Source organism: Maylandia zebra, linkage group LG3, assembly GCF_041146795.1.
Source record: "Maylandia zebra isolate NMK-2024a linkage group LG3, Mzebra_GT3a, whole genome shotgun sequence".
Taxonomy (NCBI): domain Eukaryota; kingdom Metazoa; phylum Chordata; class Actinopteri; order Cichliformes; family Cichlidae; genus Maylandia; species Maylandia zebra.
Genome location: NC_135169.1, coordinates 58,357,835 through 58,375,133, shown reverse-complemented (window position 1 = coordinate 58,375,133; position 17,299 = coordinate 58,357,835). Strand labels below are relative to the sequence as shown.

The following is a 17,299-nucleotide window of genomic DNA, read 5'->3' as shown; positions in this document are numbered from 1 at the left end:
TTTACACTGCAATCTGCCTTTGTTGGCTTTAAGGCAGCAACTGTGACGATCACTAGTAGAACTGACACACAAAACAAAACAACAGCTACACACTAAATACACAAGACAACAAACTAACTTGAGACCAAACACGGTAAACGTCACAAATCTCTCACGTATCAAAACTCTCTCTCTCTTTCGCTCACTCGCTCTCTCTTGCCGGTCACTCCTAAAACTTCCCCCTTTTGCTAAACAACCAAATGTCATGTTTCCATATCATTTTTGATTGGTCGACATGGTACATTTTCCCACCTATAGGGCTTTGGAGCGTGATGTCACGGGAGATGGGCCATGCCCCCTTCCGCCATGACAGTAGGCCAGCCAAAGGATACCATTTCAGCTATGGATCGTACGTGTTGTGTTGTCGGTTGCAACGTTAGATCACACGATCGTGAAGGCAAGAAGCTGGATAACGGGCTCTCTTTTCATCGTTTTCCGTCCTGGAGGCAACGTGAGGGATCCCATGTATCCGATATTACTAAACAAAGACGTCAGGCTTGGATTGCAGCGGTGAGACGAGCGGATATCGAGTTCTCTGCAATCCCCAGCTTTTTGTTGGTTTGCTCACGGCATTTTCTTTCCGGTGAGTTCTAAATTAATTCATATCACTCTTGAAAGGCTTTTAGTGTTATTTTCAACGTGCTGAGGTCATAGATAATGAGATAAAACATGCTAATGTGTGATGCTGCAGAACCACATCATGTCGACTGAGTAGCTTATGATTTGGCATTATTGCAGGCAAACCAGCATATGAAATGGATGTAACAAATCCAGACTGGGCACCAACACTGCACATGGGGCATGACGACATACCTGTATCAGACTCGGACCGGCACTCAAGGCGTACGCAACGGAAGCGAAAAAGAGCACCCATCGGAGGTAAACAACCCCCCCCCCCCCTCTAAAAACATACTAAATTGCTATCACTGTACACTAATCCGCACATAACTTCCAGATGAATCACACACCTGTCATTGGAATATTGGTGTACATTTACCTTATGTCTAATTTTATCTTACAGGCTTTCGTTATGCAGCTGCAGAGTCTGAAGGTGTGCCCCGTGCAGAAGTGATTGATGAAGATCTGACAGAAGACCAACAGCAAAATCACAATGTCATGGAGGCAGTGGACAGCAGTTGTGTTGGACAAGTGGAGGTTGAGGTACCAGCTGCAAATGTGGATATACTGAAGAAATGTAAACCTTTTAAAATGATGACAGATTACAAACTCTCAGCTGTGTCTGTAATCAAACCTCTGTAACTTTGCTTCACTTCAGCAGCATCAGCTCATGTTCACATGTTGATTCATGGTTTGCTTCAGTTTTTGATGGACTGCAGAATATTTTGAAGGTTATCTGCTATAAAAAGCCAGAACAGGAAAATCTGCTTCATGTGTTTCTGTTTGATCCTCAGTGACTTTGACACAAAGGCCTCTGCTGTGATGATCACACCTCTGATCAAGTCTCACAGTGTCAGCTTTGTTTTTATACATATGGATATGTGCTGATAAATGATCAGAGTTATAATATTTCCCACTGTCTGCTGTGTGCCGTGACCTTTGACCTGCTAAAGACAGTCAGCTGTGGATTATTCATTGTTGTGTCTGATACTTAGAACTGTGAGGAAGAACACTACACAGTTAATCAGGGTCCCCTCTCTCTGAATCAGGAAAGGTGGGCAGGCCGCGTGTGGGCCGCGGGCCATACGTTGAGTCTCACTGTTTGAAATGTGAACATTGTTCTGCTGCAGTCAATGGACTAAACCAGAGAAGAAGAAAACAGACTTTACCATGAAGATCCTCAGTGTGGATCAGTATAATATCAGCCTGATGTCTGCAGTTTAGTGTCAGCACAACTTTCACATCATATTCATCTCAGCACAACTAAAACATGCTGACTGACCCCAGAGTTTCAAGTCCACATCCTGGACTCTCCAGGAAACCACACAGATGCTTCACTCCTGAATCCTGCAGGTTGTTGTTCCTGCTCAGCTCCAGCTGTCTCAGATGGGAGGGGTTGGACTTCAGCGCTGCTGCCAGATAATCACAGCTGATCTCTGACAAACCACAGTCCATCAATCTGTATAAAGAATGAAAGATGTAAGTTTATTAGACAAAGTGTGAGCTTGAAATCATTCAGTGTTTCATCATCTGTTCAGAGCTGAAGAAGGTTCAGAATGTAGAAGTTTAGAAAATGGAAACTCCAAACAGCTGAAGCCAACAAGAAGCAGCTTCAAACAAACACAACAAGAGAAAAAAACTCTGAATGTTTCACATTAAAGTTGTACATTTCTCATAAAAACAGGACAAAGACTTGAAAAAGTCGTGTTTTTCCTTCCAGGAACCACAAGGCTTCACTTTTAAAGGTGAAGTGTGAAAGAAATGGACATATTTGAAGTCCAACACCTTTTTCCAGTCACATTATTAAAGCAGACAAACTACAAGCTCATTTTCATTCCAACAAGTCATCTTCTGACCTGGACTAACAACACTGGTCTCTATGTGCAGCTGGCTGTGAGACCAGTGCTCAGGGAGCGTCTACAAAGTGCAACACTGAAAGAACATCACACACTAGCTGTGTCCCAAAACGTCGGCTGCATCCTTCGGAGGACCCGGTATTCGCGGTCTACGTGGGCCGGGTCCTTCAAAGACCGAAAAGGCTGGAAGTGCGAGGCTGTGAAATGGGACGGTCTAGCCTTCAGATTTGCGTCACCGCTGTGTCGGTGGAGTTTAATAAACTCGGCCGTCTGCTCCTTGCTATCTAAAATATAACAGGACACTGGCGTAAATTCTCGACCGTCTCACACTTCTGTTTAATCAGTTTCCTGTTTAACGTTTATTCAGCTGTGTGAAAATCCCGGAGGAACTTTGATCTCAGCCAAACCGATTTACTCCGGAACAAATAAAACACAGAAAAAAGGCAAACAATTACATTTTTAAGTTATCCGGGTGACTTATATATCGTGTTTAACCTGAGTAGCGAAAGAGCAGGGTCTGAAAACGATGAAGCCGGGCGTCCGCTGCTCTCGCCGGCTGGAGTGACCATTGAACCCCCCGGCTTGCTAGCGAGCGGGTGGGTAACAGACGTCTCTCCGAAAACGTCGGCACACTTTTGCAAATATGCGATGTCTTGATAAACCAAGCAGATATTTGAAGTTTACACAGCTACTTTCTCGCCTGAAAATATGTTAAAAGTTTATTTTGTGACCCAGAAAGATTAATAAGAGTAATTTGAAAACTTAGTAGCAGCCGCCATTGTTGGCAGCTGAAATTTGGCTGGGCCGCGCTATGAATTCTGGGATATGGTGGGCCACGAAGGACACACCCGACGAATCCTTCAAATTCGGGGAAATTAAGGACGCATTTGTGCATTTGCATGTGCAAAAGAAGACTTCACACACAACGCGCTCTGTTTAGACCCAGAGCAAAGAATATTGTTTGACAGATGACCCTTAATATAAAGACTTCGGACTTTACGTTTCCCAATTTTTGCTTTAAGTTATTTTGTTATTTACATAATAATGTAGATAACCTAATAATGATCCTTATTGCTGTTTTAGAGGAGCGGTGCTTCAAAGGATAGCTGCAGATTTCTCTCAGAATCTGCAGATTATACAGTACAAATAAAATGTTCACGTTTCTCCAACGTTGTCTTCCCAACAGTTTCACTGACATCTACACGGGATGGCCAGGAAGCGTTCGCGATGTCTTATCGGGCGCTGATAATTGGCGTCTGTCTTGTGTTGGTGACGTAAAAGACGGATTTAATGCGACATGACCGTTCAAACAGCAGTCGCTTTCTAAAACATCGGATATGTATCGGATTCAGTACCACATACGAAAGTGACCCAGGTCGGATTTGAAAATATCGGATTCGCGACGTTCACACTGTCATAGCATGATCGGATATGGGTCGCATAGGGTCAAAAAAGTCAGATTTATAAAGGTCAGAAAAATCGGATTTGATGCGCTTTCGCCTGCAGTGTGAACGTAGCCTTACTCTCAAATCCTCCCTAATAACAAGAACATAATTACACTTTAGCCACAAGAGGGCAGCAGCATTAAGTCGCATGTATATAAAGGTACAGTGATTATATTACAGTGATTTTGACAAAAACAAAACAGAGGTTCATGGCAGTGTGTTTTCCATAACATACCAACCAAATTAAATAATAAAAACTTTATAACTTACAGAGCTTTTTTAGAGGCTTTGACCACTGGCAGCAGCCTCAGAAGAGCCTCCTCTGAAGCAAAGTATTTCTTCAGGTCAAACACATCCAGATCTTTTTCTGATGACAGTAAGATGAAGACCAGAGCTGACCACTGAGCAGGAGACAGTTTATCTGTGGAGAGACTTCCTGATCTCAGGGACTGTTGGATCTCCTCCACTAGAGAACGATCATTCAGTTCATTCAGACAGTGAAACAGATTGATGCTTTTCTCTGCAGACAGATTCTCACTGAGCTTCTTCTTGATGTACTGAACTGCTTCTTGATTGGTCTTTGAGCTACTTCCTGTTTGTGTCATCAGGCCTTGCAAACGAGTTTGATTAGTCTTCAGACCCAAGAGAAAACGAAGGAACAAGTCCAGGTGTCCATTGGGGCTCTGTAAGGCCTTGTCCACAGCACACTGGTAGAAGTATTTCTTTGAAGATTTTCTTGTTTGAAACACCTTCCAAGTTGTTTCTTGCTCTTCCAGCAGATTGAGTCCAGAGTTGATGAAGGTCAGGTGGACATGAAGAGCAGCCAGAAACTCCTGAACACTGAGATGAACAAAGCAGAACACCTTGTTCTGGTACAGTTGTTTCTCCTCTTTAAAGATCTGTGTGAACACTCCTGAGTACACTGAGGCTGCTCTGATATCGATGCCACACTCTGTCAGGTCTGGTTCATAGAAGATCAGGTTTCCTTTCTGCAGCTGATCAAAAGCCAGTTTTCCCAGTGACTCAATCATCTTCCTGCTCTCTGGACTCCAGTGTGGATCTGTCTCAGCTCCTCCATCATATTTGATCCTCTTCACTTTGGCCTGAACCACCAGGAAGTGGATGTACATCTCAGTCAGGGTGTTGGGCAGCTCTCCTCCCTCTCTGGTTTCCAGCACATCCTCCAGAACTGTAGCAGTGATCCAGCAGAAGACTGGGATGTGACACATGATGTGGAGGCTTCGAGCTTTCTTGATGTGGGAGATGATCCTGCTGGCCTGCTCCTCATCTCTGAATCTCTTCCTGAAGTACTCCTCCTTCTGTGGGTCAGTGAACCCTCTGACCTCTGTCACCATGTCGACACACTGAGGAGGGATCTGATTGGCTGCTGCAGGTCGTGTTGTTATCCAAAGGCGAGCAGAAGGGAGCAGGTTCCCTCTGATGAGGTTTGTCAGCAGCTCATCCAATGAGGTGGACTTTCTTGTTTCAGTCAGGATTTTAGTTTTCTTGAAGTCCAAATTAAGTCGACACTCATCCAGACCATCAAGTATGAACACAACCTGGAAGTCTTCAAGCCTGCAGATTCCTGATTCGTTAGTTTGATTAAAGAAGTGATGAACAAGTTCCACCAAGCTGAACTTTTCCTCTTTCAGCACATTCAGCTCTCTGAAAGTGAATGGAAATATGAACTGGATGTCCTGGTTGGCTTTGTCTTCAGCCCAGTCCAGGCTGTATTTCTGTGTTAAGACTGTTTTCCCAATGCCAGCCACTCCCTTTGTCAGCACTGTTCTGATTGGTTCGTCTCTTCCAGGTGAGGCTTTAAAGATGTCTTCTTGTCTGATTGTTGTTTCTGGTCTGTCTGGTTTCCTGGATGCTGTTTCAATCTGTCTGACCTCATGTTCACCATTGACCTCTGCAGTCCCTCCCTCTGTGATGTAGAGCTCTGTGTAGATCTGGTTCAGGAGGGTTGGGCTTCCTGCTTTAGCGATGCCCTCAAACACACACTGGAACTTCTTCTTCAGTTGGGCTTTAAGTTCTCGTTTACGGAGTGGAGCAAATATTTCTGAAGGTAAGAAATTCAGAAAAAAATATTATATAATAAATATCATAGCCTTTCAGTACCCTGAAAGGATGAATGTCTATTGGTCCATTTCTTGAGCTATTAGGAAAGATCAATATTCAGTCTTTAGAGAAATTCTCTTACTGCTCTGCAGATGGTCAGCCATCTCATGCTGCTTAAGTCTCCTCAAGAAGTGGAGTGTGATCTTCAGAAATGCTTCTCTGCAGCTCTTTCTTTCATCTTCATCCTCTCCTTCAAACATCTCCTCATCCTCCATCTGGCTCTTTAAAGTTTCTGGGTGATCTGGACTCAGAAGCTTCTGGATCTTCTTCAGCTCGTTCTTCACAAACATGGTGATGTTGTCCTCCAGCCGCTGGAAAAGAAGACTATATGAATTACCCAGTGGTAAATGGACTGGTTCTTATATAGCTCTCTTTGATACTCTGTGCACACAAAGCATTTATACAACATGCCTCATTCAACCAAGCACATTGTTCTATGCTTAAATACTTTCTTTCACACTCTGATGGATGCATCAGAGGGCAGCTTGGGTTTAGTACGTTACCCAGTACATTTGCCAGCCAGGGTTTGATTCACAAACCTAACTAGTAGCTGACCTGCTCACCTCCTGAGCTACAGTCACCCCAATCTGACTGAAATCATGGAGCCCAAACTCTGACTTATGTTGGACACACTGACAATCCTCTGGTCCACAAAGTGCAGCATAGAGGTGACTGAAAAGAACAAATGTAAACGTAGTACTACAAACCATAACCACAGAGTCCAGGTGTGTTTGATGCTGCTGTGCAGACTGACCAGTGGAAACCTCTGCTCTCTGCTGGTCCACTCTGTGGAGGAGTAATGTATAATTAGCTCATGTTATGTCTGTCCACACACAGACACAAGCTAAAGGTCCATGAAGTGATGTTTGGATGGGTTCAGTCAATCAGATGACTGTCATGGTGGAGCTTTGCTAGTCCTGCTGATCCCACTGAGAATTAACAACTCAGTTTCCAGATGTCTGTAGTTTTCTGCTCAGTTTCTTTAGTCCCAACAGCTCTTACCATCTCCTGCATAAAGCTTTCCCTCCATGCTCAGATGCCCTGGAACAAGGTGCTCTCTTTATATCAGTGACTGGTTTAAAGGGACAACTTGCAGTGCTCGCCAAACTTTGTGTCAGCAAAAGTAGTTCTAATGTTTCTTACATTTATTACATTTTTACATTTTTACACACACAAATCAATGAACGCAAAAACATAAACTTTCCAGATATTTTGTTTTACAATGTTACAAAACTCAGTTCACAACTACACAGTCTGATTTACAAGTACAAAATATTTATGACCACAGTTTGAGCCGATGTATGTCCCGAGTCTGTGGACTCAGTGGTTTTGTTTTGATTGTTATTGTCTTTTGTTACAATTTCATTCTGATTAAGATTTTCTAGTTCTGAGGTTTTGGTTTCTGTGTTCCCTCTGTACTGTGTTAGTATTGTGTCTCTGTGTTCACTTCCTGTTTTATTTTGACAGTGCCATGTCCTACGTTAGTGTGTCTACTTTTGCTTCCCCTTGTCTGGTTATGTCCAATGAATCCTGCTGTGTCTCCCTTTTCTCATTCCCTGATGGCTCTTTTGTGTATATGAGCCCTTTGTTTTCTCCTGCTTGTTGCTGGTTCGTCTGTGTTGTCTCCCCGTGTCTCCGTTTAAGGTTTCAGGTTAGTTTTGTAGTTTTTTCAGTAGAGGTTATCTTAGCTTCTGCACAGGCCATCTCCACTCCACTTCACCGTTTCAATAAAGCTCACTCACTTCACAGCAGTGTCGGCATCTTGGGTCCTTTATTAAATTCAACATGGCTCGCCCCGCTAGCCGTGACATAAGATGTGAAAACAATATCCAAAAAACACGAGAGACAAACAGGGAATAGTTTTAAGGTGCAGGGCCAACAAACTGAGTCTAGCCATGAACTCAGAGTTGATTGAATTAGCATTTTGAATTGGCTGATCTGAGCAATCAAGTCTATGTTCACTTTGAGTTAAGATTATACGTGATTGATGGAAAAGAAAAAAGCCGTCATCAGCAACTGATTCTGATTTAGCAGGTTTTCAAATGTAAACGGTACCCATCGCTAGCTGGCTGTAGTTAAACCTTTACTTAAAAAGCATCCCTAGACCCAGCTGTCTTAGCTAATTATAGGCCAATCTCCAACCTGACAATCCTTGAAAGAGTAGTTGGGGGGCGACAATCAGAGGGGCAGTGTGATGATCTTAGGTTACGAACTACCGCAGTCAAGTCATTAAGGGAGACGGGATCAAACTGCTCTAAGACAGCTGAGCACACAGGAGAAAGACTCGGATCTGAGGCAGCAGTCGGCGAGACAAGAGCCCTAATAGATAGAAGCTTGTTGTTAAAAAATGCTAAAAAGAGTGACGCTGAAAAACTAGTTCATGCATTTATTACTTCCAGGCTGGACGACTGTAATTCATTATTATCAGGATGTCCTAAAAACTCAGTGAAAAGCCTTCAGCTGATCCAAAATGCTGCAGCAAGAGTCCTGACAGGGACTAGAAAGAGAGCAGATTTCTCCTGTTTTGGCTTCCCTTCATTGGCTGCTCCTCACATACAAGGTCTTAAATAATCAGGCCCCATCTTATCTTAATGCTGCACCACAACACCTGATCTCTGGTTTCCTGACCTCTTCAATCCCACTTTAATACTTGACTAAACTCATTTTCCTGTTTAGGTGTTGAGGCAAAGCCGCCCATCTACAATGCAGGCAACAGCAAACGGAGCTATTTTTGATTCCCTTTGGGTTTTTTCTACTTTTGTGCTACAAAATGTTCAAGCTGATTAAATTCATTAGAATAAAAGTTCAGATAATTTTCTCATATTAATGTTGGAGGTAGAAATTCAGGGAACTTTGCACAAAAACTGGCAGAAATTTCCTTCAAAGATGGCGTTTTTACTTTAATACTGTGAGTACATTTCAGAGCCTGGACTCTTTTACCTTTACTTGAGTAAAGAAGTTGAATCATTATTTCAGCTTTAAGAGGGTATTTTAACACAAACATCAGTCCTTCTACTTAAGTATGTTTGACACTTTGTTTAATCATCATTTTTAATGATCAAATATAATTATGTTTGTTATTTGTGGATTTTAAATGTCCTTGACAGAGACAGATGATGATCATTATCCTGCACTGTGGTCTCAGGTTTGGTCGAGCTAGCACAAAGAATGGCTATGTTGAACTTCCTCCTGGGATCTACACTAAGAAGTGAGTCCAACATTAGCAGGGTCTCTTTCCTTTATCTGGATTCACTTTAGCATTCACAGTCACGTGAAGCTTGTTATTAACTCGATAAGTCAACCCAGGGTTTCAGCTGAGTGCTCACATGAAACACATGGTGTTGGCAGCATCTGATCAATCATATTCATGGAGCCGTGTATCAGCAACAGAGCAGCTGAGTTTGCAGAAGGAAGTCAAACTAAACCACAGGAACAATATGAGGAGATTACACACATAATAAAATACTAGCAGTAACACAACTGCTGCAGACAAATCAGTCGTGTGATCGTGTGTGAGAGGAGAAGGACTGTAAAGGAGTTTGGTGTTAAAAGCTCTGTATGAATGTGGGAGACTTTGAAGGGCTTTAAAAAGGCCAATATAAAATAAAAGGCAGCAAAATTGCTGCGTGTGAAAGTCACCAGACTTATCAGAGCTCTGTGATTAAGACCTGTAAGAACACCTGTTTGTACTTGTTGGCATTATATCAAACACACACGTATATTAAGCCTTTGTTTGAACTCTGGTTGAATTTGTTACTTTCAGACTGTGAAACATCACAGAGGCTGCAGCTGCAGATCTTTTATTCACCTGGAAATTTACTTTAAATGTTAGATGGAAAATGTATTGCTCAGTTTAACCAAAGTAAGAACAAGAATCCATAAACCTTCATAAAGACAAACATCTCCCAGAACATTGAGCTGCTGAAGTGTCACTGAAGGGAAAAACTATTTGTCCTCCTCCATCCAGCAACACCTGAAACACCTGAGTGGAAGCTCCTCCCTACACTGTGTTTGAAGCAAAGCACAAAGGAGACACCTGCTGGAGCAGCTGGAGTCCTACAGACACTCAGCCTCTTCACTACACAAACACCTCCTACAACATCCACTCTTTCCACTCTGACTGCTGTGTTTGTGGAAACACTCCAACACACACCGCTTCACACACCAACATAGAAATGTGTGTGAAAAAGAGCTGAGCTGATATTAAACATGAGGATTTATTCAGAAATACAGAGTCAGGAACAACATCTAGACACACATTACCTCTCAGCAGCAGAAGAACAGCCTTTAAAGTTTAGACCAACACCCTTCGAGTCGTTGCTCTTTAAGGAAACACAGCTGGGTTCAGGTCCAGGAGATTCTGGCCTCTTATTGATCCTAAAAGAAAAACAATAAATGTAACAGCTTCATGAGACAGGAAGGAAAAACTGGAAACATTAAATTAAAGACATGATGAACAATCTCATAAAAATAATGTACTTACTCTTTGTCACATAACAGTCTTTTGTTAAAGTTTACACCAACATCCTTCGAGTCGTTGCTCTTTAAGGAAACACAGCTGGGTTCAGGTCCAGGCTCTGGATTAGTTTCAGGGTTATGTCCAGCTGAGCCTGGTACGCCCCACAGCTCTGGGCTTTAAAACAACACACACAGAGGTATGAGTGTGAATAATGATGGAGCAGTGATGTGAGTGCTGAGCTGTGACATGGAGAAGAGTCATGGACAGTTAGAGATGGTCATCTCACCTCTGAGCTTTGGTCTGGCTCTCATGTTCCCCACACAGAGTGCTTTTAGAGGGAGGGACTCCCTCCTCTCTGTCCTCACACTGATCCATGCTGCTCAATTCACATCAGCTCACACACACTTTCTACCTTCACCTGCAGAGGAAACACAAATCATTCGTGTGCACATCAACTGAGAGCTGCAGAGGTCGTGTCTGATGTGTTGGACTAACATCCATCTGAGACGCAGCTTTCATCAGTTCACTACAAAAAGTGTCACAGAGCCCAGTTCAGCCTCCAAATCCTCCATTACTGTAGTCCTACAAAGCAGCAGGTCAAACATGGCTGCAGAGAGCAGCTTTATGTCAGTAACCATGTCCAGGACCGAGCTGACTGCTTACAGAGTTCATACTCTAACTGCTAGCTGCTCTGCTAGCTAAGCTAACTCAGTAACAGTGACTCTGACAGCAGTTACTGTGGAACAGCGGCCGAGCTCAGGACACATTCAGTGTGTTTAGTCTGAGTCCTGGACTCTGATTCAATGGATTCAATCCAGCTCAGAGTTTCATGTGTTCATCAGAATAAAATACATGTACTAATATAACAGAAGTAATGCTCTGAATGCAGGACTGTAATGGAGGATAAATATGGTTTTTACAGCCTGAAAGAAACATTCAGTTCATATATTTGTAGACAGTGGAGCAGCTTTTAATACTGCAGCTGTTTCCTTCACCTGTGTGTGTGTGAGCCACACCTTCATGTGCTGCTTTAGAAATATGTGGTCTGACTGCTCAGACTGAGTCTAGGAGGAAAGTTCACACGCTGGAGAAAGTTTTGTTCCTAACTTTGTCAGAGTTCGGCTCCAAAGACAAAGAAGACGGAGCTCACAGTCTGTAGATGGTCCTCAGTGTGTGTGTGAAGCACACAGGAGTGTGTTTATGTCAGCAAATCAGTGTGTGTGAAGAGTCTGAGGGAGTGTGTGAATGAGACTCAACACTGAAACCAACAGTCCAAGAAAAGCGTCTGGACTTCTTTAAGTTTAACTTAAAGAAATCCAGACGCTTTTCTTTTTGTCTCCATAATGTCTCCATAATGCTGCAATGTTATCTGCCCCAGAAACACTGTGCAGAAGCTCTGATGGTGACACAGAAAAGTCACAGTGGAGATACTTGTGTCCACCTTTGATTAGACTCATTATAAAAAGGAAACAAAGTTTGAACACAGTCATGTTTCCTGTTCACTGACTTACATTTATTCCATGGACACTCACTCTAACCTGAACCACAGCTACAACCCAACATTGTTGAGGCCTCATCTCCTCCTTTCCTGACTGTAGAGGTTAAATATGCAACAACCAACAAATAAAAGAATTTGGTTCATTTCAAAGAAATTCACACGGCGACCAAGTAAAGTAACCGTAGTAAAGGAGACAACATCCCGTTGATGGTGGGATTATTTGAAAGATTTGCTTTAGTCACGTCACCAAATGCAGTTGAACCACCCGTGGATCCATGTTTGACCATTCTACCACTCTGAGCTCTGCTTTTGAATCATTTTATTATTATCATCATTCATTTATTCATTCTTTGGAGGGGGGCTATTTCCTAATGCCGCCCTAATAAGCTGATGTTCAAGGGGAAATATAACAGAAACTCTTTCAGTGTTATTCATTAATAAATTAACAGATAAACTGTGAAGAAGAAAAAACTGAGATTTAAAGGAGAGAGTGAGAAACTTGATCATCCATCCTCATAATACATGTTTATCAGTATCTGCTGTGACCATACTGCAGTAATAACTACAAGTCTACATTTCTGTGACTGTTGATCAATCACAGCAGGAATCTGAGCTCATCTCTGCACACAGAGCAGCTTCAGCTCTGGGATAAACTGCTCGCTTCACGTCCTTCTCAGCTCACAGACACTCATCCTGATATTTTCCTTTAACATTTGATGGTATCTGGAATAGTTGGCAGTAATAAGGATGATTTTCTGTAAAATAATATTGATATGAGCCGTGAATTATTCGTAGATGAGCGTTAGATTAGTTTGATGGGTTAACTCAGAGAGCTGAAGATATCGTGGACATGCTGACCTCGCTCCGTGGTGTACAGGGCCGTTTACCCTCATGATTAATATTCACAATAAAAAAATGAGGCGAACATCATGAAGTCTGTGTGTGTTTCATAGTGTCGAACCACCTTTGTACAGTTAAACCTAACAGTTACTACATGACGGAAACACCAATGTTATTTCTTTTATGTGTTTATCAGGTCACGCTGATTATTGAACAAAAACCCAAACATCAGATGTTAATCGAATCTTTTTGCTCTCTCTCCTCCTTAAACATGTTTTTAATGTTAGTTATAATTCAGAATTGGTGACTGGAACACGTATGACACATACGAACATCAGGAGATAAAAACACGATAAATATAACCTCTGTAAATGAAGTCAGTGTGCAGCGGGGGTTATTACAGCTGTGTACCGGCCTGCGCTTTGTCGGTGGTAATAGCAGCTCGATTGCTTGCGAGGCGAGCGGGTCTGTCCCACGCTTTGCTGTGAGACTGGGCTGGGCAGACATCTCCGAAATCATCGAAGCACTTTTGCAAAAAAGCTGTATCTTGACAAACCGACCAGACATCTGAAGATTAAACCGCTACATTCTCGGCTAAAAAATATTAAAACGGTATTTGGTGAGACACAAACTGTCATGGTCCCCGTGTCTGCCCGGCTGACTCAGGTTGGCTACATATGTTTCTTGTTTACATCTACCTCTCTCACGCTAGCTGTGTCTCGCCAGGGCGGAGCTCATTGCGGGCTCCCGCCCCTGGCCCTTGCACCTGAAGTTAATCACACATCTGTGGCTCATCGCCTAAACTCATCCACTACTTAAGGCAGAGGCTGGAAACATCTCGTCGCTGGACTATTGAGTAACCTCGGTAGTAAGCTCCGGAGTACTAGTCTCTTGTTGCCTTTTCGTATCGCTGACCCTTTGGATTAATCACTTGTTGTCTGTAAACAGGAATTCCGTTTCCCTGGAACCCTTGGTGTGCTGTGTTTTTTATGAAGTCCCTCGTGTGTGAAGAGCTCCTTTCCCGGATTTCCCTGTGCCCTGGATTCCCCCTGCCATCTCACTTGTATATATTTGCACCTGGTGTTGTATAGTAAAAAACGGAACTGTATTCTAGCTGCCTTGTCTGCGCTTGAGTCCATCCCACACACAAACACAAACAGGGTTTTTCAAAGTTCAGTTCTGTTAGTTTCCACATGGCAGTTGTTGGTGTGCAGTAACGCCTTCTAAAAACAATGGCCACCAGGCCAAAGCAATGGTTCTGACTCGATCAGCATTAACCCCGCCCCCTGGGTTTGATGGGTGAGGTTGACACATAAAATAAATTTATGGTGAGACCTGAAGGAGTCAACTGTGCCAAAATGAATTAATTAAATACACCATTAAATAATTATTTAAATGTGGCAATAATTAATTAAAACGTGAAATAATTAATTAATTAATTAAATGTGTCAAAAAATTTTTATTTAATTATTTATTTCCCATTTTAATTAATTATTTCAAATTTTAATTAATTATTGTCACATTTAATTTATTATTCAATGGTGCATTTAATTAATTCATTATGGCACTCCTGGCGTTCCATACTGTGGTTGGGTCGACTTTACTATATAGATGTTTCACATGTTTCCATCTCAGCAGCCCCGTTGACAGATCACAGTATTATTACTTTTAAACTTAACCCTGAAAATAAAACGCAGTTTAAAAAAGATTACTGGAAATTTAATGCAGATCTATTAATTGATGACGGGTATGTTAAGAAAGTTAAAGAGCTCCTCCATAACATTTACAACAACGTAACAATTGGCAATTACATACATAGATGGGAATTTTTTTAATTTAAAGTTAGAGAATTTTCAATTACGTTTAGTAAAATGAAAAGTAGACAACAGAAGGAATTTGAAAGTAAATTACTTTACGATATAAATAACTATTGTAATAGACATTTTATGTCAGAGGCTGATAAGAAATCCTTGTTGTCTTTACTCAATTAGATGATCTATACAAGAAAAAGGCTCATGGAGCTTACATTAGAGCTCGTGCAAAATGGATAGAAGAAGCTGAAAAAGTGCTTCATATTTCTACAATTTGGAGAAACGGAGGCAAGAAAAGAAATCTATTAATACATTAATCATAAATGGGGAGGAATGCACAAATCATAAGACTGTAGCGGAAGAAAAACATAAATTTTACTCAAATTTATTCTCCTCAAAATATTTAATTGCTGATTCATTAACTTTTTGTGATCAGATTGAACCTTATACTCCAAAAATCGATTCTGCATTCAGAGAAATTTGTGATTCTGATATATCACTGGATGACTGAGATCAAGCCTTAAACAAACTGAAAATGACAAAGCTCCTGGTCAGGATGGCTTGACTGCAATCTTTTATAAATTCTTCTGGAAAGAAATAAAAGAATTTTTCTTCAAAACTATTACTGAAATCATTAGTAATGAAATGTTAGCAACGACAATGAAACAGGGTCTTATCTCCCTTATTCCCAAACCTGGTAAAGATAAAAGACTAATCGATAATCTACGACCAATAATATTAGATTGGTTGTAGATCTACTGGATTCTAATCACTTAATTGAAGATGATGGTGTGATTCTTTTTTTAGACTTTTATAAGGCATTTGATACGGTCGAACATCCTTTTATTTTAAAAGCTCTACCCTATTTTGGTTTTGGTAAACAAAACTTCATAGATTTCATTTCTTTATTATACTCTGACTCAATAGTTCTGCTTCTTTACCTTTTGGAACATCTAAACGCTTTAATGTTAGACGAGGAATCGTCAGTTTTTATAGAACATGAATGAAATTTCACTTTTCTCAAAGGCTTCTGGTTTGTACCTGAATATTAGAAAATGAGAATTATTAACTATTCGTGATTGTGACCTAGTAGCTCTCTTAACATAGCTGTTAAAACTGACATTAAATATTTGGGTATTATAATGTCAAAGAACACAAATAATAGAGAAAATCTACATTTTGAGCAAATTACCCAGAAATCAAAAAGATTACAGGCTACAAAGACACCTCTCCATCTTTGGACGTGTCTTGCTTACTAAAACAGAAGGTATCTCTGGATTGATTTATCCATCACAATGTTTATATGTTTCCAATAGTCTAATCAATAATATAAATCAAATTAATTTCAATTACATTTGGAGAAACAAGCAACATTATATTAGGAAGAATGATATAGTGAAGTCATTTGAAGAAGGAGGTTTGAATGCGATTGATTTTGAAGCAATGATGGTTCCATCAAACTCAAATGGTTGCAATCTTTCATAAATAATTCAAACAGTATTTGGTTTTATTTCCCCAAAGTAATTTTGGAGAAGCTGGGTGGCATTGAATTTCTTATAAAGTGCGACTTTGAAATTTCCAAATTAAATTATCCAATTTTCACAAACAGGTTCTCCAGTACTGGAAAATGATACACAAGCATATTTTTTCTCCACATACAAATTCGATTTGGAACAACAGATGTATACGATAAAAGAAAATCCATCTTTTATAAGGATTGGATGGATCATGGCATTTGGACGGTTTTACACCTTTTAGACAATGACGGAAATGTGTTAACATATAACAAATTCATAGATAATTATGGCATATCATGTACTCAGAGTAAATTCATTAAAGTTGTGAAAGCCATTCCCCCTGCAATGATTCAGATGTCTTCCCCCGACTGAACAACAACCCGTCAACAACATGCTGAGCTGTGACTCTTCTTCCCTCTAAAGTCCTGGTGTTAACACTCACCCTGCATCAGCTTCACCTTTTTTTAAATTGTTTTTACTTTTCAAACCAACGGATCATTTGAAGCCAACCATCCAAAAACTGCTTCAGCTGTGTTTGATGTTTATGCTACAGCCTGTTTACCAATATAATCAATATCAGATATCAGAGCAACAGAAACCTCGGTGATCAGGACGCTGGGACTGAGAACAGGAAGTGGCTCAAACGTCACAGTTTCATAACGTCACCCTGAACTCCACTCACGGAGTTTCTGTCGCCATTGTAGTTTTTAAAGTCCCGTGATAAAGGCGGGTCTTTCTGTGAATCCGCACGCTCATTGGCTAATAGCTCGAGATTGACACATCGTTATCCAATGAGCGTGCGGGAACTTCCGACATAAAGTTGTTTCCTTTGAAAAACCAAAGTCTGATTATTTTTGCCTCCACTGACGGAGCCTGTTGTTCCCGCCACAGAGACACAGTAATGTCAGAGCGGTGTTAACACTCACCCTGCCTCAGCACAGCTCTCACTCTCCTCCTGCTCTCTCACACTAAACGGAGGCTCAGCTAAACTCACTTCCTCTCTACTTACAGGAAACCAGCGCTCAGAGGAGCCGACCAGCCTCACATTTCACCCACAGACACGAACAGCGTGGAATTATTTTATGTCATAAGAAG

General features: G+C 41.3%; 2 protein-coding genes across 2 annotated transcripts in view; both read right to left on the bottom strand.

Moving 5' to 3' along the window:
• LOC143416853 (ribonuclease inhibitor-like) overlaps window positions 1-17,299 on the bottom strand; it is a 264,095-nt gene that overhangs the window by 111,510 nt on the left and 135,286 nt on the right. The window lies entirely within an intron of this gene.
• On the bottom strand, window positions 4,225-6,410 carry LOC112432997 (protein NLRC3). The gene is made up of 2 exons (XM_076877903.1): window positions 6,162-6,410; window positions 4,225-6,020 (listed from the first exon to the last, which is right to left on the bottom strand). The coding sequence occupies exons 1-2, from the start codon at window positions 6,367-6,369 to the stop codon at window positions 4,225-4,227; spliced, it is 2,004 nt and encodes a 667-aa protein (XP_076734018.1). The 5' UTR covers window positions 6,370-6,410.

What these genes read in the sequence shown, in the direction of transcription:
- LOC112432997 (XM_076877903.1), bottom strand. Translation starts at nt 6,369, where the DNA reads ATGTTTGTGAAGAACGAGCTGAAGAAGATCCAGAAGCTTCTGAGTCCA. An exon ending in GGCTGACCATCTGCAGAGCA is followed by an intron (nt 6,021 to 6,161) that starts GTAAGAGAATTT and finishes TCTTACCTTCAG; the next exon opens with AAATATTTGCTCCACTCCGT.